Source organism: Podarcis tiliguerta, assembly GCF_965153285.1.
Source record: "Podarcis tiliguerta genome assembly, chromosome: Z".
Lineage (NCBI taxonomy): Eukaryota > Metazoa > Chordata > Lepidosauria > Squamata > Lacertidae > Podarcis > Podarcis tiliguerta.
In genome coordinates this window covers 22865237-22892958 of record NC_139553.1, presented here as the reverse complement: position 1 = coordinate 22892958, position 27722 = coordinate 22865237, and the positions used below count along the sequence as shown (strand labels likewise).

General features: G+C 43.7%; 2 protein-coding genes across 9 annotated transcripts in view; one reads left to right on the top strand and one right to left on the bottom strand.

Moving 5' to 3' along the window:
• The window catches only part of LOC310669944 (craniofacial development protein 2-like), a gene marked incomplete at its 3' end in the record, with an annotated part of 710849 nt that overhangs the window by 401519 nt on the left and 281608 nt on the right, over nt 1–27722 (bottom strand). The window lies entirely within an intron of this gene.
• Nucleotides 1–27722, top strand: part of LOC310669435 (vascular endothelial growth factor receptor kdr-like) — a 231540-nt gene that overhangs the window by 92688 nt on the left and 111130 nt on the right. For 4 of the 8 annotated variants that reach the window (XM_083423419.1, XM_083423417.1, XM_083423424.1 and 1 more), the window contains 3 exons: nt 2637–2733; nt 6071–6291; nt 25127–25251. In XM_083423419.1, the coding sequence (XP_083279545.1) occupies nt 2637–2733; nt 6071–6291; nt 25127–25251 (443 nt within the window). Of the gene's footprint in view, nt 1–1832; nt 2157–2377; nt 2419–2636; nt 2734–6070; nt 6292–25126; nt 25252–27722 lie in introns of those variants that run through there. The other 4 variants (XM_083423420.1, XM_083423422.1, XM_083423423.1 and 1 more) reach the window with 4 other exon arrangements.

Genomic DNA, 27722 nt, shown 5'->3' with positions numbered 1-27722 from the left:
AACATCAGCTTGGAGTGAATCAGAATGCCAGCCAAGTGCATGCTTTATGTTATTTCGGTAGTGTGCAAATACTGTATCACAGCTGGAGAGCACCAGGTTGGCCAACGCTGTTCCAGCTGTTTGTTGCATGTCAAAAGCAGTAGTCTTCTGCCTTGTTTCTTCTCTCTCTCTCTCTCTCTCTCTCTCTCTCTGTCTGTCTTTTACCCTTTATTGTTATTTAAAGACAAAATGGTGGTTATGATCCTGCTGCAACTTCTCTTGGTTTTGCCTGCAATCCAACTCTAACCCATCAGTTGAAGACCAACAACTAACGACAATATTTAACAATGTTTAGTTTAATATGAGATAGTCTGCTTTACTTTTTTATTTTGGCATTTGATATTTGGCAGTCAATTGAGTCAACATTTCTGATGAGTGATATGTTAATGCCATAGACTATTTGACAGCATTTTATAGCCAACATGGAATAGCATTGGTGTGTTTGGTGTGCGACTGCTTGCAACACATTTGTACTTTTTAAAATTTAGAAGCCAAGAAGCGTCATCTAAAATCTGTTGCTCAGATTTCAAATGTCAAAGCAGAATTTTATTGTCAAGTATCGTTCCACTTTTTAGTGATAAGTTTGGAAATTCCAGAAAACTTTGAGTTTTTGCAAAGACTCATTTAAGCTCCACTGATGTGTCATGTGACATTTATATTGGAAAGTCCCATGGTGAAACAGAATGGAATTGTTGAACCATGATGCCTCCACTACTTCCACTGTTGGAATAATGCTTCTGAATACCAGTAGCTGTAAGTTGCCGGGGGTGGGGGGTAGGGAGAGTCCTGCTTTTATGCTTGGGTCCTGCTTGCCAGTTTCCCAGAAGAGGCAACTGGTTGGCCACCTTGAAAACAAGAAACTGGACTAAATGTGCCACTGGCTTGATCCAGAAGGGCTCTTCTTATGTTCTTATGACTGGCTTCAGTTGCACATGAAGAAATTTCTTATTTATGCTTGGTTACTGCAGAAAACCACCAAGCCAAGTGAATTGTGTTGCTGACAGGACCATTGTTACATAACTTAAAAGAAGATATAAATGTCATACAGTAGACCTGGACAGCTCAGTTGGTTACAGCGTGGTGCTGATAATGCCGAAGTTGCAGGTTTGATCCCCATGTGGGATAGCTGCACATTCCTGCATTGCAGTGGGTTGGACTAGATGTTCCCCAGGGTCCCTTTGAACTCTACAATTCTATGATTTTGAGTTACGTGCATTTAACTTGTGCACATTCAGCTTTATGTGCTTGGCAAAAAAGTTTCAAATTTTTTAAAAATGGGGTGGAAACAGGGTGAGTGTCTGGGATTAAAAAAACCTTTGGCAATCCCACCTAACATTGCACCCAATGTGTTTTCACAATACTTGATTTTTTGCTTTATGCACTATCCCCAGAATGTAACCCTGCATAAATTGCGGCTTTACTGTATATGTATAGATACAAATCTCTGTCTCTGAGCAAATTCAGATGGTGAGTGTCTGGGTTCTTGCTGATACTCTGTTTTGTTTACCCCCCCCCCTTCCCGCCATTAGCTGGGGTGGCTAATCTTTATTTATTTTATTAGTATTTTGTCCCAAGGGACATGTGCATGCACACAGACACAGGCACACAATCCCTCTTCTCAGCTGATTCATGAAGATAAAAGGTGGGGGTGATTCCCATTCCCATCAGGGCACTGGGCTCTGGTTACCTCCACACTGCCACTCAAATTGGTACATATAGTACATTGTGCCAGAGGTTTTCCAACCCACCTGTCAGGGATGAGTATGGTTGCTCACGAGTAAACAGCCAGGACTCCGACCTGCCTTTTTACAGGTTTTATTTGGTGCAAACTAGGTACAGTGCAGACATCCAAAGTTCATGACTCCCTCAGTCGCTAGCGGATTCCGAGAGTGGGCTTTTCCTGCCCCTCCCCCATCATAAGAACCTCGCCACGCCCAGTCTCCGCCTTTTTTCCTTACGCTTGACACCCCTGCCAAAACTAGGCGACGGAAGTTGCATCTCTGCGTCCCGCAAATGAGTCTGTGAGCTTTTGCCTTCCCTCTCTCCACCTTTCTTCTTCCGTTTCCCCTGAGGCTTCGCTGACACCAGTCTCTGAGGAAGTGTTACTGCTGATCAAAGTGGAAGGCTCTCTCTTTTTTTTTACAAGTTTTTAAACATCTAAAAAAGCAGGAGGAGGGAATAGGGAAGGGAGGAGGGAAGCGCAGCACAGAATATCCCCTAAAGTCAACCTTTGTCAGCCTGGCGCCCTCCAGCTGTAGTCCAGTTGTTTTGAACTACAACTCCCATCAGTCTCTGGCAGCACTTCCAAGTTCCCATCAGCCCCAGCATCATGCTGGGGCTGATGGGAATTATAGTCCAAAACATCTGCAGGGCTTCTAGGTCAGTGGCGGCTGCCCTAAGCCACCCCATATTCCACTTTCAATTTGTCATCATAAGAGTTGAATGGTGAAAGAGTTTTGCATGAGATGTGTTAATCTTCGAAATCTGCAACCTCCTGTCCACCAGTTTGGGTTTAAGAAGTGAAAAAGGGGTGGGACTATATAGACACAAGTATTTAAATTGTTTTGCTTTGTGTTCTTTGTGCATGTTTGATGCAGGTCATGCAAAGGAACTGCGGCTGATGAAACCGGAGTTGAACGTGAACAGTGACCATATTACAGTTGCCGCCGGAAAGCCTTTCGCAATCACTTGCCGGTAAGTGGTGCACTGAGAATCCAGGGTTCCATCCTAAAAAGGAAGGTGTGGTGGCGAATCCAGAGTTGATGCATGGATTCCCAACAAGCAACTTTCCCCAGACAGGAAAGATTAGGGGAGGAATTCTAAATGGGAGGGTGTTAATTAAGCCATGACCCAAAAGTTGCAGGAGGCAGAAATTTCAAATATTTGTACCCTACTTCACCAGAACTCAAGGTGCTTTTACAAGAAAATGAAAAATCAGACCTACAACCTACAATAAAATAAAAATGCAACCCTCTCACCACTCTTGAGAAAACAGAAGACAAAAGCCAGATTCCTTGAAGGAACGGTGGGGTGCAATAAATTAAAAAATCTTTTTAAAAATCTTTGGCAAAAATGTGTATTTTAGGCAAAATTGCATACAAACGGGTGTATTAGGAGAAGATGCACTGTGAGATAGTGATGACTTTTCATCAGGACACTGACGTGGACGTGTAGAGAACTGGATTTAAGAAAAATGGAAACTGAAAGAAACCAAAATGGATGGTTTCACTCATCCCTAGTGGTGACAGGAAGGAAGCTTAGCTGAGTAGCAGAGTAGATCCTTTGGATGCAGACAGTCCCAGTTTGAAACATCGGTCTGGAGGGTCACTGGTGCCCCACTCCAGCTTTTGCATTCTGTCCAAACCAATCAAATAACTTCCTACCAGATAGTAAAACTTACTGAACATGTTTTGAATTACACTCCCTGCATCCCCAAACACTATAACCATGTATATATTGACATATTAGCAGTGTGATCTTATGCATGTCCACTCAGAAGCAAGCTTCATTGAGTTAAATGGGGCTTTCTTTTGTTTAAGTCTATGGTTGGACCATAAATCTTTTTTAAAACCTTCTTTGGCAATCACCTCCTAATCATGCTCTAATAAGGAATTCAGTGCAAGGCAGAATATTGCAGTGAAAACGCTGTGTTTAAACCTCACAACATGTAAAAATATCCTAACCTCTTTGCAAGCTCCTGAGCCAATCACTCTTTCCTCTTTCCCTCTCCCTTCCTCCCTGCCCCTACAACACCCACTCACTCACACTGATGGAAACAAATAGATTTGAATTTAACTTGGAAGAAATCTATAGTGTTTTTCCCACTAATGTCTTAGAGCATTTCTATAGCAACTTCAAACAGCCACTATTTGTTGCACCAAAATGGAATATAATCATACCTTTCCTCCAGAATCAATACTGTTCTGCTTATAACCTTGTTCTTGTAACATCACGTATGTCATGCAAGAAACGCAGGAACACTCATCCCTTAACCTTTCAGAAGTTTTCTTTTGGGGAAAAGCAACTTAGCATAACTCCTCAAACAGCTTTAGCAGTCAACCTCAGGAACATAGGGAGTTGTCTTATTGGTCCATCTATCTCAGTATTGTTGGCAGTGACTGGCAACAGCTCTCCAGGGTTTCAGATGGGGTCTGTCCCAGGACCGCCCAGAGATGCCATGGATTGAACCTGGGACCTTCTGCATGCAAAGCAGATGATCTGTCTCCAAGCCGCAGCCATTCTCCTGAACTAGCCAATCATAGTTTTTACTTAAAGAAGATGGGATCACAGAATACAGATCGTGATGGGGTTGTCTCTTCCAAGAAAAAGAGAGAGTGCTTAGAAGCTACTCTTCTGCTTTAAAGGAACTCGTAGCAACATACAACATTGATATCTTTAAGCAAAATGAACACCATCAGTATAGTATATGAGCAGTCTACGAACAAGCTATAAGCAAACTCCAGGGAATAAAGAGCAGTGGCAGGTTTGGTTCATCTCATTTGTGGCCTGAATTATGTCGAAGCTAGCTAGAAAGGTAGCCAGGCAGAGTCCCATTTGGGAGTGAATTCTGCAAAGATGGGAGCCAACACTGAGGAGGCCCTGCTCCTTGCAGGTGACTTGGGTAAAAGATAGAATGGAAAGCAAACTCTCTTCCAATGAATCTTGAGGAACAGGGATTAGGATGCCTGTGAAAGTCCCCAGTTTGAGTTGCTTGAGTTAGCAGAATCTGAGAATGTAGAGGTTGTGCTTACTGGGCCAAGGATAGTGAGGACAGAAGATGGTGTCTGGCTGGTTGGCAGAAGAGACTGACTGTGTCTGGAGTAGGGAAGGCCCATAGCTCAGTGACTGAGCATCTGCTTTACATGCATAAGGCCTCAGGTTCAATCCCTGGTGTCCCCAGGTAGGACTGATAATGTTCTCTGTCTGATATCCCAAGAGAGCTGCTATCAGTCAATGTAGGCAGCACTGAGCTGGATGTACCAGTAATCTATGTGTCCTACATTAGAGGACAGCCCTATACTTGAAGGAGTTCTCTATTTGAAGAGCTGCCTGGAATAAGTCTGGCTTAAATATCCTATAAAGGGAGAGCAGCCTCAGGAGTGGGCAGGGAGACAAAGCTTGAGGCTGGCACTAGGACAGCAGGCTAAGCCAGCACATAAGGCCACTTCCCCACTCTTCCCCACTATAACATTAATTTTATTTCTATTTAAATTATTTCTAAATGTGCAACTATACATATAAATTAGCACCTCCAAAAATTATACAAATCTGTGACCTCTTTGGTGCACATTTTCTTTTTCTTTTACTGCCCCCAGCTTCAGAGCATAGCCATCATGGCTAGTAGCCACTAATCATTAGTGACTAATAGCTTTCACCTGCAGGAATTTGTGTCATCTTTTGAAACCAGCCAGGTTGGTGGCTGTGACTGCCTCCTATGCACTGAGTGATGAAGTGTTTTGTTTCATCTGTCCTTAATCTTCCAACATTCAGCTTCATTTGATGTCAATGAGTTCTGGTGATGTGAGGGAGGCAGCGAAAACTTTTATATAACCACTTTCTCCAAGTTGTGTATAATTTTATTCATACATCCATGCATCATACAATTCATCTCCACTCCATATAGTTGAAGCATAGGTTGCACTCACATATACCCCTGCCTAATATGTTACATAAGGGGTGAGGAGCCTTTTTCAGCCTGAGGGCCATGTTCCCTCATGGACAGCCTTCAGGGGGGCCACATGCCAGAGTGGGTGAGTCCTGACCCAGAGTGAATGAGGGGGAAAATATTTGGAGCAATGGAGGAGACTCTTACATTTCTACGGTAGGCTACATTCCTGCTGTGCCAAAGGATTTTTGCACATGCTTCTCTATCCTCCATCCAGTTCCAAGGGCCAGACAGAGAGGCCCAGGGGGCCACATTTGTTCCCCAAGGCTGAGGTGACACATCTCTATGTTACACTCACATATGTACTTGCCTAATTATGTCTGAAGACCAAAACAGGTTTCATGTCTCAATGTCTTCTTTTGACAGAGGCTCGCCTGGTTTGACTTGGATCTGGAGAAATGACCGGTACAAGGATGGCAATCGGTGGCAGGTATTCGAAAAGAAATGCCCAGGCAGGTCACATCACACCTGCAGCACCCTTGTGGTCAACCGAGCTGTTGCCAATGACACAAGCTACTTCACCTGCCTTTACAGCGACCTTCCATCAAACAAAGAACTCAAGGCCGAGTTATACATTTTCGTCAGAGGTAAATGGTTCAAGATATATATGAAGTACTCATTAACCTGTCTTTCTGGCTACCAGTCTTTACAAGGCTGCTGCTTCTCGTGGCATGAAAGATGGCAAGCCAAACCCCTTTTATTAAATCTGCCAGGCTGAATGCTGATGTCTGCTTTTGGCTTCCCAGCCTTATAAAACATTCCACCCTGATGCTACTTAATTTCCCACAAAGCCCACAATGCCATGTGACTCTGGAGGGGTTGTCAGTAGCCCACAACATCTTTGTTAAATCTGCCAAGACAACCAGATGCATTTTAGGTCCTTTTACTCTTTACCAAAGTGCATCTAATACTCTTGGTGTGGCAAAGTTTTATGCTGCAGCAAGCAAAACCTGCCAGGAACTGACCCTTCTGACATTTTGTAATTTTCCTCTTTTGGAGTTCATGACATGACTACAACTTTTAAAACGCTGGTGCCGATTTTATTTCACTCTGTGCCACTTCTGTGTTGTTGTTTTCTATTCTCTTTTTCTTTTACTCTACTATACACACCTGGATAATGCAAAGTTTGTACTACTTATCTTGTTTGCTTATCATTGACTGTAACAGCAAAGATCTGAAAGGTGTCAAGGGCAAAGACAAAGACATGAGCTAGTACAGGACGAGGAAGAGAAAGATACGCGTGGGAGCCTGAGGGGCATGTTCTTGGACTCACTCACATCATGTATTTTCATGCTGGCTGTGTGGAGGGAGTGTGGAGGGAAGCCCTCAGTGGTGAAGAAATGAACCTTCAAACCAACTAAACAGGATGTAGAGGGGAATCCTCTGTAGTCATCATTGCTTGGCTGTTAGCCTCTCAGTTTGAGGAAGTGGAAATTCTAGGAAGGCAGAGAACAACCAAGGCTAAAAAGCAGGGGGAAGGGCAGCTCAGTGGTTGTGCACCTGCCTCGGCTTAATTTCAATCATCAGCATTTCCAGACAGGGCTGGGAAAGACCCCTGCCTGAAACAATGGGGCAGTTGCTGGATGGACCAATGATCTGACTCGGTATAAGGCAGCTTCCTGTGAAGTCACAGTAGAAACCAACTTGAGCAGAGGAACCTGGATACCACGGGAGATGTACTATGCCAGACACGAGCTCCACAAATTGTGGGAGGAGGGGCAGGGGCAGGCAATGCATATTACCAGTCACGTGATATTTTTTTTTAGGGTCCTCCTGCCCTCTAAATTATCCAAAGCCTACTGAGATACCTTGCAGGGTTTTGGAGAAGTGCAAGGCTTGGGGGAGCCTTTGTTAGTAGAAGAAGAGTTGATATCCTGCCTTTCACTCCCCTTATGGAGTCTCAAAGCAGCTTACAATCTCCTTTCCCTTCCTCCACCACAATAAACACTCTGTGAGGTGAGTGAGGCTGAGAGACTTCAGAGAAGTGTGACTAGCCCAAGGTCACCCAGCAGCTGCATGTGGAGGAGCAGGGAAGCGAACCCGGTTCACCAAATTATGAGTCCACCACTCTTAACCACTACACCACGCTGGCTCTCAACAGTGATCAAAGAAGGTGGCTTTCAGTGCATTTTCTTGGTGGCTTTATAACACACACAAACGCACATACACACACACACGTAAAAAGACTGGTCAGGCTTCTGGAAACGAATCCCACTGTTTAGCAAAGAATAGTAACAGCAGCGCTTAGCATTATTTATTTAACAGGATTTATATACTGCATAATATAAGAAAATCATCTAAACTGTTTATATAAAAGAATATAAAATATTTATAAGAAAATATCAATAAATTCAAGAGACTTGGAAAAACAAGGAGGCACAATTTGTTAAAAAGATCAAAATGTAGATAAAACCAGCTCTTTTAAAAAATGGTATACATAATAAAATTACATGCCTTGGTAGGCTTACATAAATAGGAAAGCTCTTAGCCAGCACCAAAACAGTACAATGAAGGCATATATATTTGCAGAGCTGTTCAGTGACACTTGCAACAATCTTGCATGGAAAGCCAGGTTTAGCATCTGGTGAGCCTCCGAGATATTGCCTTGCAGGGAGCTCCTGAAGCACATGGTTACCCTCTGCTCTGACTCTAATGTGCTGGTGTCACTGTCCTCCAAGCATCTCCCAGGCCCATCACTTTCCACTGTTTCCCTTCCGGGGAGGCACTATAGGCTTTGTGTCTTAATACCATTAAAAAACAAAACACTACACTGCATCTTCCAAGAAAGGCAGAGTACAATCATACCTCGGGTTGAATGTACTTCAGGTTGAGCGCTTTCAGGTTGTGCTCCGTGGCAACCCGGAAGTCATGCGCTCTGTTGCTTTTGGGTTTCACTGCTCGTGCAGGCGCTCAAAATGATGTCACGTGCATGCGTGGAAGTGGCAAAATGCGACCGCGCACGTGCAGACACCCCGTCACATCTTGAGGTACCACTGTATATGTTCAAGTCATCTGAATAATGATTTGGTCTGTCCTTAGTCTCTCAAAGCACTGCCCATGCAGTGGTGCAGCCCAGTAATCTTAGAACCTGGACTTAATTGTCTTATAGCCTTTAGTCAACCATGTGTAGTAACGGTTAACCTTTCTCTCCTCCGCACCTTCCCCATCCCCATTATTCCATACTTTATACTGTAATTCTTTCTATGTTCCTGATCTGTTAGAGCAAAAGAAAAAACAAAAAGCCAAATTAAAGTGTTTGCAGACCCAGATTTTTCTTAATTCAGTGAATACTCAGAGCATGTGCAGTTTTGCATTTTAAAACTCACGTAAAGCAGAGAGCCATCATGAATACAGGAATAAACTGGGGTTTGCTTCTGATACCATGATGCAGAATTTGTAAATTATTCTCCATTCACTTTTAAAAGTGAATGCCATGAAATGTTAACAAAAAACAAAAAGGAATAAATCATGATGTCACAACCATGTCAGCCCAGATGCTGTTGCCCCTGGCACCTGCTGCTCTCTGCGTGGTCCTTTGGGTGGTGGGCCATGTGCTTCTGCCCAGCTGCACTACCGCACCCACAGGACTTTGGTCCTAAACCCCTTATAATAGGCAGTGAGTTCCCTTGATCTTAGTTGGGTTTATTTCTACATCGGTGTGTGCGGTGAATTACTCTTTTTCTTCTTCCTCCATTTTGTACATTCCTAGAATTCCCTTTCCTTGCAACACAATAACCTTGATTTGTCTTTATCTCCCTTAATTCTAGTCTTGAGCTGTTTCCTCTTCCTGTTTCAACATTCTGCTGTGATTGCCTGCCTTTTAACTCTCTTGACTCACCCCGGGCATCTCAAGCCACAGGAAGCAGGACACACAAAAATTCAATTCCCCTCTCGCATTCGGTGCCCTTGGCAAATTAAAAACCACCTTGACTTGAATTGCTTTTCTCTGCGATTGCCTCAACGTGGGTTTTGAGACCCTTCCAGGAGTGCCCAAGGTCTTTCCTTTTTTAAAAAAAGCGCAGTCCAGTATTAAGAAAATCTTCCCTGTTGTGAGCAAGAAATGAGGGCTGATTAACTCTAGAAATACTTCAGCATGATCCCTAACTCTCCAGCTCTTAAATGTGACTTGTGAAATCAGTATTGCATTTCAGCAATTCATAAATTATCATCTTATTAATTTTATATTTTTTAATGAAACTGATAATTGGGGATCTTGAATATCATACCTTCAACCCCTGGGGACAGAAGAAGGCAGTGGAAATTAAAACCATTTGTGTAAGTAACTACAAAATATGGCAATCATAATATGCATATGAATAGGAAAACTTAGGTAAATTAGATTTAAATAAAAATTGGTTCCAAATCTCTTCATATGGCACATTATGTAGAGCTCAGTGGTTCATTCTGCTGATCGCTGGGTACTTTTTTTACCACAGTGGTTCCCAAGGTGGGGAGTACTGTCCCCTGTGGGGTGGTGGGATTACCTACCGGGGGGGGGGGGAGTTAATTGGCACAGGGGCAGCAGGGGAGTGCTAGAGTGTAAATAACCACTAGACTTTGAAAAGCTGATATCACTGGATCAAGCTCATCAGTTTTGTTGCATTAATTAAACTAAATAGTTTTAACTGGATTTCGAATAAATGTGCAACCAGTTGTTATTGTTTTATTATCTTCCTTACTGGGTTGTGCAAACCACAGTTTTGAACTATGCTAGGTGGAGGCACTGGGGATGAGTTTATGGAACCAAGAGGGCAGGGGTCTGAAAAGGTTTGGGAACCAGTGATTTAGCACATGGGCAGGGAACACCTGACTATGGAAATATGAGACAGGACACGTATACTTATTTCTTTCTCCTTCCTTCCATTTTCCAGCTTAAGATCACACATCTCTGCTTCTTTTTCACACCTATGAGTGGACCAATACAGGATGTGGCCTGTACCTGCAGTTATATTGGACTCATTGTAAGCCAGCTAGTACAAAATGTAACTTACTGGTTTACTGTGCTTCCTCTTCACAATTGTCTCCTCTTTAGATACAATCTCCTTGCCACAAGCACATTAACAGCCAACCAAAACAAAATGATCCATGGTGCTAGGCAGAGTTCGCCTGCACGTCTCTGATTTTCTTTTATCTGTCCTGCTCTGCTGTGCTGGAGGGGGTTAGGATGTGGCAGAGGTCACCTTCTCCACCAGACTCCATCAGGCTGCACAGGGGCAGAGATGGGGGTGGACGTCACCATCAACTGTACCCACTAAAAGACATGGACAGAAGTCCCCAAAATGGGTTGTTTGGGAAGGGGCAATGAGGACAGAGACAAGGATCCACTGCATGCTAAGACAGTCCAGCTAGCAAAGGGACCCATCAAGGCCCATTCAGATCTGCTGCAGCAAGAATTGTCAGAATTTCTGCCCCCTCTGAAATTCCATCATGGCCTTTGTAAGCAACAGGACTGTAGATTCAGCCACGCTACACTTGGCCGGAAGTTTGCGTTTCACCCTAGTTCCTGCTATGGTGCTAAAACACCATGTAGGATTTAGGTGCCTCCCCTTCCCATCTCCATTATATGTAATATGCAGGTCCTCCTGGTGGGTGCTGGTTAGGGGATCAAAGAACCCTCAGCAGGATGCCATATCAATGGCCCCTAAATGTAATCCCAAAATGCAATGCCATGGAAGTTCCAATCAATGGCATTGTGAGTAAAAAAAAAAAAAAAGTGGGGAGAGAAAAGTTGCCAAGTATTATGGTTGCTGCCATGCTTTTTTAAAACTACTACTCTATATTTAAGCTCTTCTATAGCTTTTGTTTCATGTTTGCATCAAAGCAAGTGTGGATTTTGAAAGGGTTATACAACTGCTCTGGGCTGTAGCAGGTGGAGTGAGAGGAACTTCTGAGTAAATTGTTCTTCCTCTGGGAGCACCAGGCCATTCTTAATAAAGGGGAAGAAAAATAGTATCCATCCCTCTTTGCCCCCCACCCCAGCTGTGCTTAATGCTGAAGTCCCCGATTGTTGTTACAACAGAAGTTTTGCTGCCCTTGCTACTGTTTCCTGCCCCTGTTTTGACAGCCTTCCCCGGGGAGTTTTGCAGGGCTGTCAGACTAGGCTCCTTGACAGCTGAATATATTGGCCTGCACAGACTGCCTGAGACAGGAGTGGCCAATGTGGTGCCCTCCAGATGTGGTACTCTAACTCCCATCAGCCTCAGCCAGCTTGACCCGCAGTCAGAAATGATGGGAGCTGTAGTCTGACAACATCTGGACTCTAGAAGGGAACAGGTTAGACATCCCTGGTGTGTGGAGTGGAAATTGCCACTGTTCACTTATTCATCCTATGTCTGGAATGAATATAATCAGTAAACCCTGCTGTTGCTTTCAATCTGCAAATTAATTATTGCCCCCCTCACTTGCATTGTCCTTCCCTTGCATTGAAATGAATGGGGTAGAATAATATAATGACAGTGTAAATTATGTAATTGTGCCACAGAGGACAGTGACTAATAATATAAGTTTTGGCAGAAAGTGAAATGCAGCAGAACAGAAGTGATGCTGCATACATTGATTACAGGGCAGAATGGGGAACGATGCTGTCTTGCATCTCTAACTGCACAAAATAGGCTGGATTGAGCCAAGTACATTATCATTATCATTATCATTATCATATTTATTTATATCTCGTATTTTCCCCAGCCAGATTCAAATTACACAAATTTTAAAAACACAGATAAAATACAAAAAGTTAAAAACATGTAAAAGATAACTGTTAAAAACTAATTAAACTCTAATAGAATTAAAACAATATAAACAAATCTATTGAAATACAGATAATAAAGGAGCACAGCACTATTAAAGCCCTTTCCTTAAAAAAACCCAGTCCATTTCAGAACAAAGTCTTCAGCTGCCAGCGGAAGGACAGCAGTGAGGGAGCCAGCCTAGATTATCTAGGATAATCTGGGAGCAGCCACCAAGAAGGCTCTCCCCCATGTCCCCATAAAGCTTGCCTGTGAGAGTGGTGGAACCAAGAGATGGGCCTCCCCTGAAGATCTCAGAGCCTGGGCAGGTTTGTGTGAGAAGATAGTCTTTCAGAGAGCTTAGACCTAAGCTGTATTGGGCTTTATAGGTCATAACCAGCACTTAGAATTGTGCTCAAAAACAGACCAGTAGTCAGTTACTCAGACAAAAAGAGAGAAAACATTGCTTTGCTGAACAGTCATATTGTTCCAAAGCTTATTGGTGCCCTCTGTGTTTACCTAGCCTTCACTGTCCTCTGCCTCATGTGGCCAATTGACTTTTGCAATCCATGTGAGCTTCTCCACCCCAGCAACATTTGTAATGTTTTCATCGCAAACACAGCATCATGGCACCAACGCTGCTTTAAGTCTGGGTTTGCTGGCTTTCCCCTTCCCTCACTGGCAATTTTTCATTTTCTGTTGTGCCTTCTAGAATTTGATCCCTGGAACAGGGACTGTCTTGTTTTGTAATCTCTAAATGGTGCTAAACCAGATGAGTGCCAGGACTCTGCGTCTTCCCTCACCCCACTGCCTGCCCTTCTTAGCATATCAGCTGTGGTATACTGATCCTTGTTAACTCAAACTGGGAAACCATGACTTTAATAACCAGGATCTTAAACCATGGCATGCATGCATTCACATACACACACACACACACCTCCTGATATCAAATATTGAGGAGGTGTTACAACAAAATATGCAAGTGCAGCAAAACATAATATACCGTCAGTACAATATAGAATCACTGTAAGAATGACTGGCTCAACACAAAACTCAACTTGCAGTTTGAAGCAAAGGACAAGATGGCACCCTTCCACTCCAATTCCATGTACTAAAGCCAGCCAGGCTGGCAGGGTGAATCTTACTTCAGCACTAGCTATAGAAGAACATATTCCACTACACCTGAGAACAGCAAGCTGGTGGTGCAGGCCCACTTGTGTGTGGTACACACAACTCTGCTCTCTTAACACTTGACCATCAGTTGCCCCCCACTCCAGTCTGCTGCCTGAGGTAGTTGCCTCATTCTGCTCAATAGCAGGGTCAACTCTGTTCCAGGTGTAAAGTGTGAATTGGCCTTAGTGTTCTGATTTTGTGTGGCATGCACATTTGTCAGTGATAGCTGTGCAAGCTACTGCGATGAATTTCAATGAACCACAAAGCTACCCATTCTATTTTTTGGCCACTTCTGAACCATACATTTAAAACACTTTGATACTGCTTTAAAAGCAATGGCTTCCCTGCTCGCAAAGAATCCTGAGAACTGTGGTTGGTTAAGGATGCTAAGAGCTCTGTCCACATCACAGAGCTACAATTCCCAGCATTCTCCGTGAAGAGGGATTGATTCTTAAACCACTCTGAGAGGAGTGGTTTAGTGTATCTCTGTGAGGGGAATAGGAGTGTCTATTTTTCTAGAAAAAGAGGTGACGGAACTCACCATGAACACCTCCCTCGTTCTCTTAGAATGGCAATGGCGCCTACCTGAAAGGTGCTCGAATTGAGTTTCAGCAGGTTCTGGCTCAAAAAAAAGCCCTGGTCCTGACAACTCTCAGCACCCTTTAAAAAAGCTACATTCCCCATGATTCTTTGAGGGAAGCCACAACTGTTTATAAAGTGGTATCCTATTGGGTTAAATGTATGTTTCAGATGTGACCTTTGTTTTGTTTTTCCACTACAGATTGGTGTGGCTTCATTTTGCCTGCTAATCTCTGCTGATTTAAGCTCACATCTGCCCCTCTCTCCTCTTCACTCCCCCCCCCAAAAGCTTCTGACCCATCATGAATGCTTCTTCAGCTCTTCCATGTAAGTGTACCTCCTTGACCTACACTGGACATAAATTGTGCGAGCCCCGCCCTGCCTGCCTTCCTGCAAAATTCCACCGACCTGCCGAGCCAGACAGCCTGTCTGCGGGACCCACAAAAAAACCCTTTTCCGTCTCCTCGGACTTCCCTGACAGCCGATAAGCTGTGAACATTCTGCAGTGCCTGCCTGTCTCTGGGTGCGATGTGTGTTGCAGCTCATAGCAATTTTCTTCCCTTGAAGAAGCTGTGGGTGGCTTGAAGGGTGTTTGAATGGGAGGCAGTGAGCTGCCCTTGCAGCACACACATTTTGTACCGCAGGGGAAATTACTTCTCTAGGAGCTCAGGATGCCAGATATGCTTCCATCTAGGGTGGTCCCATGTGACTGATTAGTCAACATTTGACATTATCCGAAAGCTTGTGGACGTCCTGCAAGATAATTGTATGGACCTTTGTTCATTCATCCACTTAAGACAGCCTTCACCAACTTGGAATCCTTCAGGTGTTTTGGATGGGAACATCTGGAGGGCACCAGGTTGGTGAAAGCTGGATTGAAGAAACATTGCCTTGGGAAGCTAAAAAATGCACTGCCAACTCTGGATGGAGCAAGCTTGTTTTCTGCTGCTCCAAAGGAAAAGACCCGAGCCAATGGATTCAAATTACGAGGAAGGAAATTCCAACTAAATGCTAGGAAGAACTTTCTGACGGCAAGAGCCTTTTGAATGAACTGCCTCAGAAAGTGGTAGACTCTCATTTGTTGGAGGTTTTTAAGCAGAGGTTGGATGGCCACCTATCAGAGATTCTTTAATTGTGATTCCTCCATTGCAGAAGGTTGGAATAGATGATCCTCAGGGTACCTTCCAACTCTACAGTTCTATGATTCTTGTATTCATCTGCCTGATGATGATACCCATGGATTCATCTCTTTCTTTTCTGCTGTGTAAGTGAATGGCTGCTGATAGTTGATGGCCTGCTTCTGTATTTGATTCAAGTTAGTGGCTATTGCTTTTAAGCCCCTATCAGTGGTTTCGAGAACAGGATTTGGGCGACACCACCGTAACCTGCATAATTCTGCCCATTCACTAAGGTCAGCAGGGTAGACCCTAAGCCTTTGTGAGATGGGTGGATGTGATCACAGGGGCTTCCACCATTGCAGCACTTGCTCTTTGGAACTCCCTGCTCCCTGCTCTGGTAGTATTCTGCTGTCATCTGGAAACAGCTTTGCTCAGCAGGCATTTGACCTAGGTGTTGGGTTGACTTTACTGCCCGCCTCTCTCCCTTTTGGTATCTGTTCCCTCTGGTTCTGACTGTTAACCAACCTGCTGTTTTTGTTTGCTTGTGGTTGATGTATCAATGCCTTTGTCCTGGGATAGCTCAGTTGGTAAAGCCTGAGGCTGTTAATCTCAGGATCGTGGGTTAGAGCCCCACACTGATTTCTGCATTGCAGGGGATTGGACTTGATGACTCTCATGGTCCTTCCAATCCTATGTTTCTATTATTCTCTTTCCGTGTTGGCCATCTTGCTGCAGACCCACACCATACATTTAACACAAATTCAGCGCACATTTAAAAGACATGGCTTCCCCAGAGAATCCTGGGAATTGTAGTTCCCCCTCACAGAAATACCATTTCCAGCACCCTTAATAAACTACCATTCCCAGGATTCTGGGTGGGAAGCCACATGTTTTCAACCAATTCCAATCTGTTACCTCCGAGGATGTGGACAGGCTGCTTGGACGAGTGAAACCAACCACCTGTCTCCTTGATCCTTGCCCATCTTGGCTTATAAAAGCTAGCCGGGAAGGGCTGGGCGATGGGCTTCGCGGGGTGGTGAATACTTTTCTCTGTGAGGGAGCCTTCCCAGACCCGCTGAAAGAGGCAGTTACCTGAGCTACCTGTGGCAAAGGCGGATCTAAGAGCACCTTGAAACTCTCATGTTCAGTTGCCAATATCATAATGCTGTTCTACAGATCTGTGGTGCAACCGCATTTGGAATGTTGTGTACAGTTTTGGTTGCCTCGCTGCAAAAAGGATATTGTACAGTTGGAGAAGGTTCGGAAAAGAGCAACCAAAATTATTAAAAGGATAGAGCAACTCCCCTGTAAAGAAAGGATGCAGCGTTTGGGGGGGGGGGTTAGCTTAGAGAAAAGGAGAGTAGGAGGTGACATGATGGAAGTTTAGAAAATCATGCTTAGCATAGAGAAAGTGACTAGGAAAACATCCAGTCAAGTGGAATGTTGGAAGATTCAAGACAGATTAAAAAGTACATCTTCATGCAGCACATAGTTAAAACTATGCAACTCACTTCCACAGGAGGCCATGATGGCCACTAACATGGATAGCTTTAAGAGATGATGATGATGATGATAAATATTATTATTATTAATAATTGTTTATTTATATCCCGCCCTCCCCTGCCAAAGCTGGGCTCAGAGCGGCTAACAAGTAAAAATAGCACAGTGTACATAAAATCACACAGTCAGTTAATTAAAAAACGTTCTAAAATCAATTCAGAATCAAATTAATGGCAACCATTGGGCTAGAGTTCTATGAGGATTACAGAAGGAGAGAGGGGTCAGACTGTGTCTTAGCCAAAGGTCTGGTGGAACAGCTCCGTCTTGAGGGCCTGCAGAAAGATGTCAAGTCCTGCAGGGCCCTAGTCTCTTGTGACAGAGTGTTCCACTAGATCGGGGCCACGGCTGTAAAAATCCCTGGCTCTGGTCGAGGCCAGCTTAACCTCCCTGTTGCCCGGGATCTCCAAGATATTTTTATTTGAAGACCGTAAGGTCCTCCGTGGGACATACCAGGAGAGGCGATCCTGTAGGTATGAGGGTCCTAGGCTGTATAGGACTTTAAAGGTTAAAACCAACACCTTAAACCTGATCCTGTACTCCACCGGGAGCCAGTGCAGCTGGTATAGCACTGGGTGAATGTGATCCCGCAGCAAGGACCCCATAAGGAGTCTCGCCGTGGCATTCTGCACCCGCTGGAGTTCCTGGGTCAGTCTCAAGGACAGCCCCACGTAGAGCAAGTTACAATAATCCAGTCTGGAAGTGACCATTGCGTGGATCACCTCAGGGCGAGGTCAGGGCGAGAGAGGTAAGGAGCCAACTGCTTAGCTTGGCAGAGATGAAAAAATGCCACCTTTGTTATAGCTGCAATCTGCGCCTCCATGGAAAGGGAGGTGTCGAAGATTACACCCAAACTCTTAACGGACAAATTAGGCAAATTCATGGAGGATAAGGCTATCCATGGCTACTAGCCACAATGGCCATGTTCTGTAATGCTTCTGAATATGATTAATAATAATAATAATAATAATAATAATAATAATAATAATAATAATTTATTTACACCCCGCCCATCCGGCTGGGTTTCCCCAGCCACTCTGGGTGGCTTCCAACCGAATATTAAAAACAATACAGCATCAAACATTAAAAACTTCCCTAAACAGGGCCGCCTTCAGTTGTCTTTTAAAAATAAAATAGTTGTTTATTGCCTTGACATCTGATGGGAGGGCGTTCCACAGGGCAGGCACCACTACTGAGAAGGCCCTATGCCTGGTTCCCTGTAACTTCACTTCTCGCAGCGAGGGAACTGCCAGAAGGCCCTCAGTGCTGGACCGACGTGTCCGAGCTGGACAATGGGGGTGGAGATGCTCCTTCAGGTTTACAGAACATGGTCTTAGTGGCCACTCCCCGTCACCAGTCTAGGTGCCACACACTGAATGCCAGTGGCTGGAAACCATAGTGAGGTTGTGTGAGTTTTGTACTTGGATCAGTTTTGTACTTGGATCCTGCTTGTGGGCTTCCCACAAACATCTGGTCAACCACTGTGAGTAGAGGTTGCTGGACTGGATGAGTCATTGGCCTGATCCAGCAGGCTATTCTTATGTTCTGATGTTCTTAAATCTAAGCAGCACTTTTCTGCCAAAGCTGCTCATTATTAAGACTCAGGTGGATAGCCGTGTTGATCTGTCATAGTCATACTAAATAACAAGATGAAAGATGAAAAAATCTTTTTTAATAATTCCAGTGGCACCTTAAAGATCAACTAAATATAAGCTTTCAAGGTATGAGCTTTCGTGTGTAATACACACTTTGTCAGATACTCTTTGTCGTTATTAAGATTGTTGTCTCTGAAAGCTCCAAAAACAGTCAAAAGTTCCTTGAATAGGGTAGTCTTAAGAACATCCAACTCAAGCTTTTTTGCTTCTAGCTTCAAGAGAAGATTTCATCCTGGTCTCTGACTAGACAGTGCAGGAAAATGGTCTTTTAGATGGAGCACAGCTATTATAAAAATGAACAATTCAAGTTTAATAATGGGTACCAATGTAGAGTGAGTCAGCGGTTTGGGTTCTTTGTCTTGTTTTTAATGTCACTATCAGATCCAAGGACAATGTGTTTGTGAGGAAAGAACTTGCACAATGAGGTCTGAATGGCTTTGTCCTTTTGCCAGCAAAGGATCTGCAAAAAAGCAGTGAGGCATTTAATGAAGTCTGGAATATGGGTTTGTGTGTCCTATGACCAAGGGTGGGGGAGGACTTCGTTCGCATTTTAATGTGAACCCACCTAATTCACACTTCCTGAATTAATATGTGAACAAAAAGTGCACCCATTATCCTTTAAAATCCAACCGTTTCTGAATTTTGGGATGTAGTTTGCCAGCCTCAAAAAACACAAACCAAGATTAGCAGAAAGTGTGTGTAAGAATGTGTATGTTGGTGAGAGCAATGTTCAAAAAGCAAGTTACCTTAGAGGAAATTGCTTGCAAAAACATGAATTTTGGGGAAACTTTCCTACAAAAATGTCTGTTAGGTTAAGCCTACACAAAAATGCCTATGAATTTCGGCTAGGGCTTAAAACAGTTTTTTAAAACAAACTTAATTCTTTATTAAGTAAAATTAATACACTTATTGATTCCAGAAAAAGCCTCAAAGTAGTCTAGAAAGAGAATAAAACAATAAAATTATTAGTAAAATACAGTTAAAAACAACTGTTTGAAAAGTATTCCCCCCAAATAAGCTAAGCAATAAACTAAAAACACACATCAATATTATAGATACCTGGGCAGACTTGTCCAAACAAAAATGGTTTTTAGCAAGAGCCAAATGCGGGTGACACTGTGGGTTAAACCACAGAGCCTAGGACTTGCTGATCAGAAGGTCGGCAGTTTGAATCCCCGCAACAGGGTGAGCTCCCGTTGCTCTGTCCCAGCTCTTGCCAACCTAGCAGTTCGAAAGTACGTCAAAGTGCAAGTAGATAAATAGGTACCACTCCGGCGGGAAGGTAAACGGTGTTTCCGTGTGCTGCTCTCCAGAAGCGGCTTAGTCAAGCTGGCCTCATGACCTGGGAGCTGTACGCCGGCTCCCTCGGCCAATAAATGAGCGCCGCAACCCCAGAGTCGTCCATGAATGGACCTAATGGTCAGGGGTCCCTTTACCTTTACCTAAAAAGCGTATAGTGAAAGCACCTGCCTAATGTCAGGCAGGGAGTTCCCAAGTGTAGGTGCTGCCACACCAAAAGACTGTCGGTAACCTCCAGACTGCCCAAAATAACTTACTTATTTCTTTATTATTATTTTTATTGGGTTTTTGATAGTTTTGTACATATAAAACATAATCATTTCAAACATTAAAATACAAGATTCTTTAGAACCTTCGGACCTCCTTCCTTCCCTCCATGGGTTCCATATTTAAGTTTAAATTTGTTGCATCTTTTACCATTATCCATCTATTACATAATCATAATTATCATAAATAATTCCACATCACAACTTGCCATTACATCCCATTGGGGAATGACGTAATGGCCAAAAATAACCTATGCAGAGAAGGGGTGAACTGAATTTAAGATTGGAAAAAAAATGAAATGGGAAGAAACTGAAATCGACAGATTCTTCCATCCCCATCACTTCAGAATGTAAGGATTATATATTTACTGTAATGATGATGGAACTGAGGGCAGAAATACATCTGTGATTAAGGAGTGTAGTTGTGAGGTCAGGGTGGGGGCCCCAGTGCCAACCCCAACTTCCCCTTTCAGCTGGTTTTGCCCAATTTTTTAAATAAAAAACCGCCAAGCTAAAATAAAATAAAATATAAAATAACCATCTTGCAAGAGCATCATGTTGACACTGTCCAAATACAGTGGTACCTCGGGTTACATACACTTCAGGTTACATACGCTTCAGGTTACAGACTCCACTAACCCAGAAATAGTGCTTCAGGTTAAGAACTTTGCTTCAGGATAAGTACAGAAATTGTGCTCCGGCGGCGCTGCGGCAGCAGGAGGCCCCATTAGCTAAAGTGGTGCTTCAGGTTAAGAACAGTTTCAGGTTAAGAACGGACCTCCAGAACGAATTAAGTACTTAACCCGAGGTACCATTGTATAACTTTGTCATCCAATGTTTTGACATACTTTTTGAGGGCCTGGAAGGTTTCTTTTGCTGGACTTGTTTTCTCACGACAAACCAAATCTTGAAAGAACCTTTTCATCATTTTTACAATTGCACATTGTTGCAAATAACAACAAAATTATTGGATGGACAATAGAACCCTTCTTTCAATTTTTATCTAATCTAAAATCAAATCTGAAAACACTCTTCTGGAGCACATCTGGATTTGCTCTACAGGCTTCTGATGCAGAAAACATTCTGAGAGTGTGAAATTGCAAACATGAGTTGATGTAGATACTCTCATCTTCCTTAGGCACTTTGCTCTTGGGGAAATTTTAATTTACTGGCCAATGGATGGACTTTAGGCTGACAAGAAGCTGCTTCTGGGTATTTTCCAAAACTAATTTGAATAGTAGCTATAATAGTAGCTATAATGCCATCCAACCTGTCAAAATGTGAAGAGCTATATTGACTGTGATTAGCAAACCCTGTGGGCAGGGGAAGCACAGCTAATGAAATATGAGGGGAGCCAAGAAAATAGCTTCCTTGCCCCCTCTCTTCCTCTGCCCTTTCCAGTGTGATCCTAGCAGGCTTTCAATTTCATTGTTCCTCTGTCTTGGATCCTCTGCCCCCCTTTGGATTTTTCATCCCCAGCAAAAGCATGACATGGGCAAGTTTGTGAGTGGAAAAAACACAGGGTGTGCCATAAGGTACACTGAGAAACTTATGGAATTTTTTTTATGACCGTGAGGGAGAGAGTTTGGAAAGGCATGGGCAGTGTTTGCTGAAATCTTGGCAGCCAAAATTTCAGCTATATAAAATGTGTGGCAGTTAGGATTGGGGCCACATGTATCTCCTTCCCCTTCCCAATGACTTAGTGAGTCCAGACTAAATTAGGCGAAGCAGTGAACAATCCAAGAGGAATTGTGAAAATTTTGCAATAATTTAAGCAGATTGCAGAATGCAGCTGTTTGTGGTGCAGAACTTAGTGAAGGTGTTTGGGGTGTTTTAAGGACAGGGTACATATAGCCCTGAATAAAACGAAAAGAGGAGGGATGCAAAATGCATGAGGGAGGATGCTTCTCTTCTTACTAGCTGCTTTTCTGCTTCACATACTCAGTTTCCTCCACGCAAGCATAAATTTAGAAGTATGGTAAAATTTAAAATTCTGTACAAAGTACTGGTACCAAGAGAAACGTTTGGATGTGATTAGAAGTCACCCTAACTGCACCCTCGTGTGGTAAGAACTGGTATTTCATGGTGCTGGATCAGCCTGTAAGACTTGCATCCTTTGCTACAAGGCTTAAATAGCCTTGATATACTGTATTGCAAAGTCAAACAACAGCATCCCACTTGCTTGGAGCTGCCCGTAGAGTCTCTTACTTGGGTTGTAAAACCAATGTCTCGGATTTGAGACATTAGAAGAACAAGTCCTGTCCTGCAAACCTGTCCCGCAAGTCCTGAGGCATAGGTTATTCTGTTATCACGAATGCCTAGACCCAACAGATATGCTACACAGCATCCTTCATCAATTTAGTGCCTTCTAGAGGTTTTGGACTACACCTCCCATAAGCCACAGCAGCATTGCCTGATGGAAGTAGTTCTCCAAGGGCATCAGGCTGGCGATGGCTCCTCAATAACATATTTTTAAAATCTAATGCAATCCATCTTTGTAATAGGCAGGGCTTGTGTTGCAGAACTCTTCTGCCAAAGGTCTCCTGAAAGCATTAGGGAAGCATCATGCTTGAATGGTGCACAGTGTATAACACAGTAAAAAGCAGATGAACCATGTTGATGACTGTCTCTTTCCCTCACGGATGGAAGGGAGGGGCAGCTCTCGAAGCCTGTAAACCAGTGAGCCAAAGGAAGTCAAGACTTATCGCTAAGCTTATTGAGTTCACCATGTGTGTAGTGGAAGCAGGGACCATGGAACTTTCTTGTAAACAGCATTATCTGTGAACCTGCTGGGCATGTGATCTGCTTCCTTCAGTGGTTATAAACCTGGGAACCCAAGACAAAAAAGAAGAAGAAAGTCAGCTCTATTATCTCCTGAGTAGCTGTCTTCTTCTTCAATATATCTTTTGGTAATGTTTCTCCTCTGTCTTATTGATCCCCTCTCTTTGTGTAGGGTGCCTGGGGATCCCAGGCACACCACTGTGACTTCTCTGATGGAAGAAGGCAGGTTAGAAATGTGAGAAATAAATAGAAAATGTTGGAATGTAAGGAATTTATTTTTCAGCAGTATCTAAACAGCGGACAGCCACTTAGAGATGCAGTATTTGGTTATAAGTGTTTGGGATGGATCACACCAAGTATTATTTCTGCCAAACAGCACAAGTTTCTGGCATTGCATTCTGTCAGCCTTGCATTGGCTGAAATTGCATACCCTCCAAGAGTCTCGATTTTCCAGGGGATGCCCCAGAATTACGAAAGCCATCCCAGCTTCTGATTTGATCCTAGAATGTCCTTTCCCCCCTCCAGTGCTGCCGCCAATGACTCAAGGAGGAGGAGGAGGAGCCTATGCTTGTCTCAAGTGGCAGTAGCAAGGGAGCATCCCATTGCATCTCCATGGCTGCTGCTGCCAGCCTCCTTCCTTGGATAGCTTGCAGGGTTTGATGTAGAGAAGGCGAGGAGAAGAGGCTTTCACCGCTGAGGCCCAGCTCTGAGGCTGGCTCTGAGGGGCAAGTGGAGGGGAGGGCCACCCCAGAAAGGGGGAGCAGAGTGGAGCGCAAGGTGTCTTAAAAAAAAAGAAGAAGCTTTGTCCATCCATTTTTTGCCCCTTTCTAAAATTTATTTATTGGTACCGGTATGTGTTTTTCTTTTTGTAAATCTTTCCAAGAACAAAATAAAATCCAGACTAAGGGTTTTCTTAGGATGGCAGAGGAGTGGGTGCTGTGTCCCGTTGCTGTAGTGGTGTTGCCACTTGCCATTCCTCTGCTAGGAAATGGTCTACGACGGGGGGGGGTGAGGGGGGTGCACGGAGGGCCAGTTGGGGTGGGGGAGTGAGACATTTTTCCTGTTTTCATCTGAGGAATGTTGGAAGGTATGAAACTGATCCCACAATACACAGCATTTGACACCTCACATCTGTAACTGCATAAACTGTGGTGTCATGGTCATTACAAAGCTGAGAGATTCCACCTTCCACAGATTTGTCTCAAAAGCTCATTGCAAAAAAACAAAACAAAGAAACAAACAAAAACTCATCGCAGTCGTGTCTCTGTTATTTTGAGCAAAAGCAGAGAGTGATGTGAGGTAAAAGTGAGTCTACAGCCTGTAAAAGCAGGCATTAGTATTGTCCAGACCAGTGAGCAGGATCCATAAACTCTTACGTGGGTTAAGGGCCCATTATGAACCTATCAGTGCAAAGAAGCTTCCTTGACTGGTGGGGCTTTTCCCCCTACATTTCCTTCTTCTGGACTGAAACTGGTTGGTGGTGCACCAGATTAAGCCCCTGCCTGCAACAGCACAGGTTGACAATTCATGCCTTCCTACAGACTTCAGTCCTGACACTGTGGACGTCTTGCTCACATGTAAAGCCAGCAAAGTGTAGAGTGACAGGCTAAGACTGGGCAGATCCAGGCTCAATCGAGCGTTCTCTCATTCTAACCCAGGGGTTGCCAGTGTGGCACCCATGGGCAGAAAAGCACCCTTGAGGCCTCCCCTGGTTACAACAAAGCCTCTGAGGCCTCCACTCACTGCCCACTTCATCATGGTACAGGTAAGGGTGGTTACCATTTCTCCCAGGAAAAGTACATAAAGTGGAAGGAAGAATTTGTAAAGAGTGGTGCTCTTTCCCACTTCCTCATTCAACCCTATATGCTTTTCAGGGATCAGATGAATTCAGCTGGAAACTGGGATCTTTATCTAGATCCTCTGAAAAACTGAAGTTTGTGTGTACTCACTTTTTTCCTTCCTGTTTCTTGCATAGGAGGTGAGTGGGAGCTGATTCAGGGGACGGGAAGAAAAGTGACCAGAAGGAGTGACATCACTCATTCACAAATAAAAATGTACCCATGGTCCTAAAATGGCTGCTGATCATTGGTCTAACCTATCTCACAAGGTTGCTGTTGAGAAAAACGAGGGGCTGTTTTGTTTTTGGAGAAAAGAACAGGTTACAAAGGAGAGAAATACCATCCAAGTTGCCTGCATGAGCATCTGACTAACGACCAAACGAGCTTGCCGGCTGGCACATAACTAACATTATCTTCTCTGTGTTCCGCAGATAACACACAGCCTTTTGTAGACTTCCGCCCAAGTGTTCCTGATGTTATCTTCGTACACAATGCTACAGAAGTGATCGTGCCTTGCCGGGTCACCTCGCCGGATATCACACCAACGCTCCTGCTGGTGAGCACACTTCTTCTAAGTCTCATCTAAGAGGAAATAATCAATTCCGCAAGTGGCATAACCAGATTATGGGTGTAATCCGATTCTTGGTAGCGGCTTGGAATAGGATTTGACGGACTTGTCACCCGTCATAGCGTTTTGCTTCAGTTCTCACTTCAGCTATTTTTAGCTGTTCCTGATCCAGCCCTTTAGCTTTTTGAAAACAACACTACGGACCTAGATTGAAAGCAGCATGCTGAGGATGAGCATGAATGATTCCAGATTGAGAAAAACACAAACTTTAGGGTTCAGACAGGTTAGTGTGAAAGCATCCTAAATTGATAGTGCCTCTGGAAGCAGATTCCATAGTTTAATTATGTGATGTGCGATTAAGTACTTTCTTTTGTCTTCATCTCCTACCATCCAGCTTTATTACACTTCTCTGGCTTCTAGTTTTTTGAGAGAGGGAGAAAAGAGTCTCTCTAGCCACTTTCTCCATACCATACTCACTTGTATCCTATCTCCCTTAAATCGCCCTTTTTTCCCTCAGGGCTCATCCACATTTTTGCTTAACCCGTATTTTGATTTCATTGTGTGCTGATGAATTCTCCTGGGTCAGAGAACTTTTCTCATTGTTCCGCAGCTGTGCCTTGTGAAAATCTAAGGTAACTCGGTTAAGCAAAATCCCCCCTCAGATTTTCTGTGAATCTGATAAGATCTGATTTAGCAGGCCAGATTGGATTTTCCCAAGGCACAGCCACAGAACAATGAAAAAAGCCCTCAGACCTGGGAGAATTAATTGGGACAGGATATGATCAAAATACATGTCAAACGAAAGTGCAGATAGATGAGCAGGGCCATCTTAAGCATATCCGGTGCCGTGGTGCAAAGATCCCCCTGGTGCCCCCCCCCCCCCCCGTTTCCCAGAGTTGTTGACCCAGTGGCATAGCAAGTGGTACTCTGTGGATTTTTTTTTTTGTCAAACCCCACCACCACCACATTGAAATTATTAAAGAAGGAAAAATAAGATACTTACTGTTGCAAGTGTTATTTTCTGGTTTATTTACTTAACATTTTGAGCATAAGCACTTAAAATCCTTTTTTTCGTAACTTTGTTCTCTGCAAATTTTGAAATCACATCAGCTCCCAGAGTTGGTGGAGCTAGAATAAAACCCAGCTACCCCTCCAGCTGGGCTCCGTCCATGGAACCAGTGAATGTGTGTGCTGCCTTATTCCATTTCAGGGGGGGTATGTGGGCCAGATGACCCTTGTCTATAAAAATACGTACTTTGAAGACAAACTCAATCTTCTTTAAACCACTCCAGCCAAGGTGTATTCATAATCCACAATTAAGAATCCAGTTGAAGGTAATAAAGAATGAGTTTCAGTTAATTTTTAGTCTCAACGTCACATCAACAGGCAAATATACAATTTATGCCTGCACGTTTGTAACACATACAAAGCTCTGTTTTTTGACTGATTTTAGCTGAGTCCAAAGAAGATGGTAACCATGTAAAACTATACCAAAGTCAAGTTACAAAACTAGGAAGAGATGAAAACTAAGGGTTTAAGTTGATAAAAGCTTCATAGGTTAGATGTGGGGGTTAATATAAATGTTCTGGAGGTAGTTATGAGCATTAGGGGACAGATATTCCTGCTGAGATAGAGAGAGACTGTAAGCAGCACGGTCAGAAAGAAATGAAACACCTGCTGCTGGGCGCCTGAGCCCAGCGCCCCTGATGCACAGGCGCTGTGGCGCAGGGTACCACTAAGCCAAATGGGAAAGACGCCCCTGCAGAGGAGGCCAAAACCAGAAAGCCCCAGATGTTCTAATCATTTCTTCATAGAGGAGTTGTTATGAACTTGGTCATGTTGGTTGCCTGTTTCTGCACCTTTCCAGCTTTACAACATTCTTTCTGAAGTACAGGATGGCTCCAGTTAAGCTGAAGGCAGGGTGAGATAACATGAAAAAAGTGAGAGGAGGAGCAACTCTACACTTCATCATCAGCAGACAGTTTCCAATTAGGGCTTCATTTCTGGGTTTCTTCATAGGAATGCAAAAGGCAAGAAGACCCCAGTAGTCCCTACAAAAGAATGCAAATAATGTCAATACACAGCTGAACTGCAAGCACCGCCTTACATCTATTTAAATTATCAAACTTCAAAAGGCAGCTGCATCCCCAAAATTTCATATATGCAATTTGCAAAACTCATGGACTATGTTTTGCATATTTGCAAAGAGTACCAGTTTCTTCAGACAGTATCCCATCTGCTTTGGTCTTCTTGTAAGAGGAAGGAGCAGCAGATGCACAGTTGCACAATATCACCCTCACAGTTGTATCCCAGTGAAAAACTGTTGGCTTGAAGGGACCCAAAGGGTGGGATGAGATGTGGGGTGCATCTGGTTCATGGCCAGAATCATTCTCCCTTGCCCCTGGAACTGTACAAAGATTAATATTGACCAGTGGCATAAGAAGGTTTCTTGTGACTAC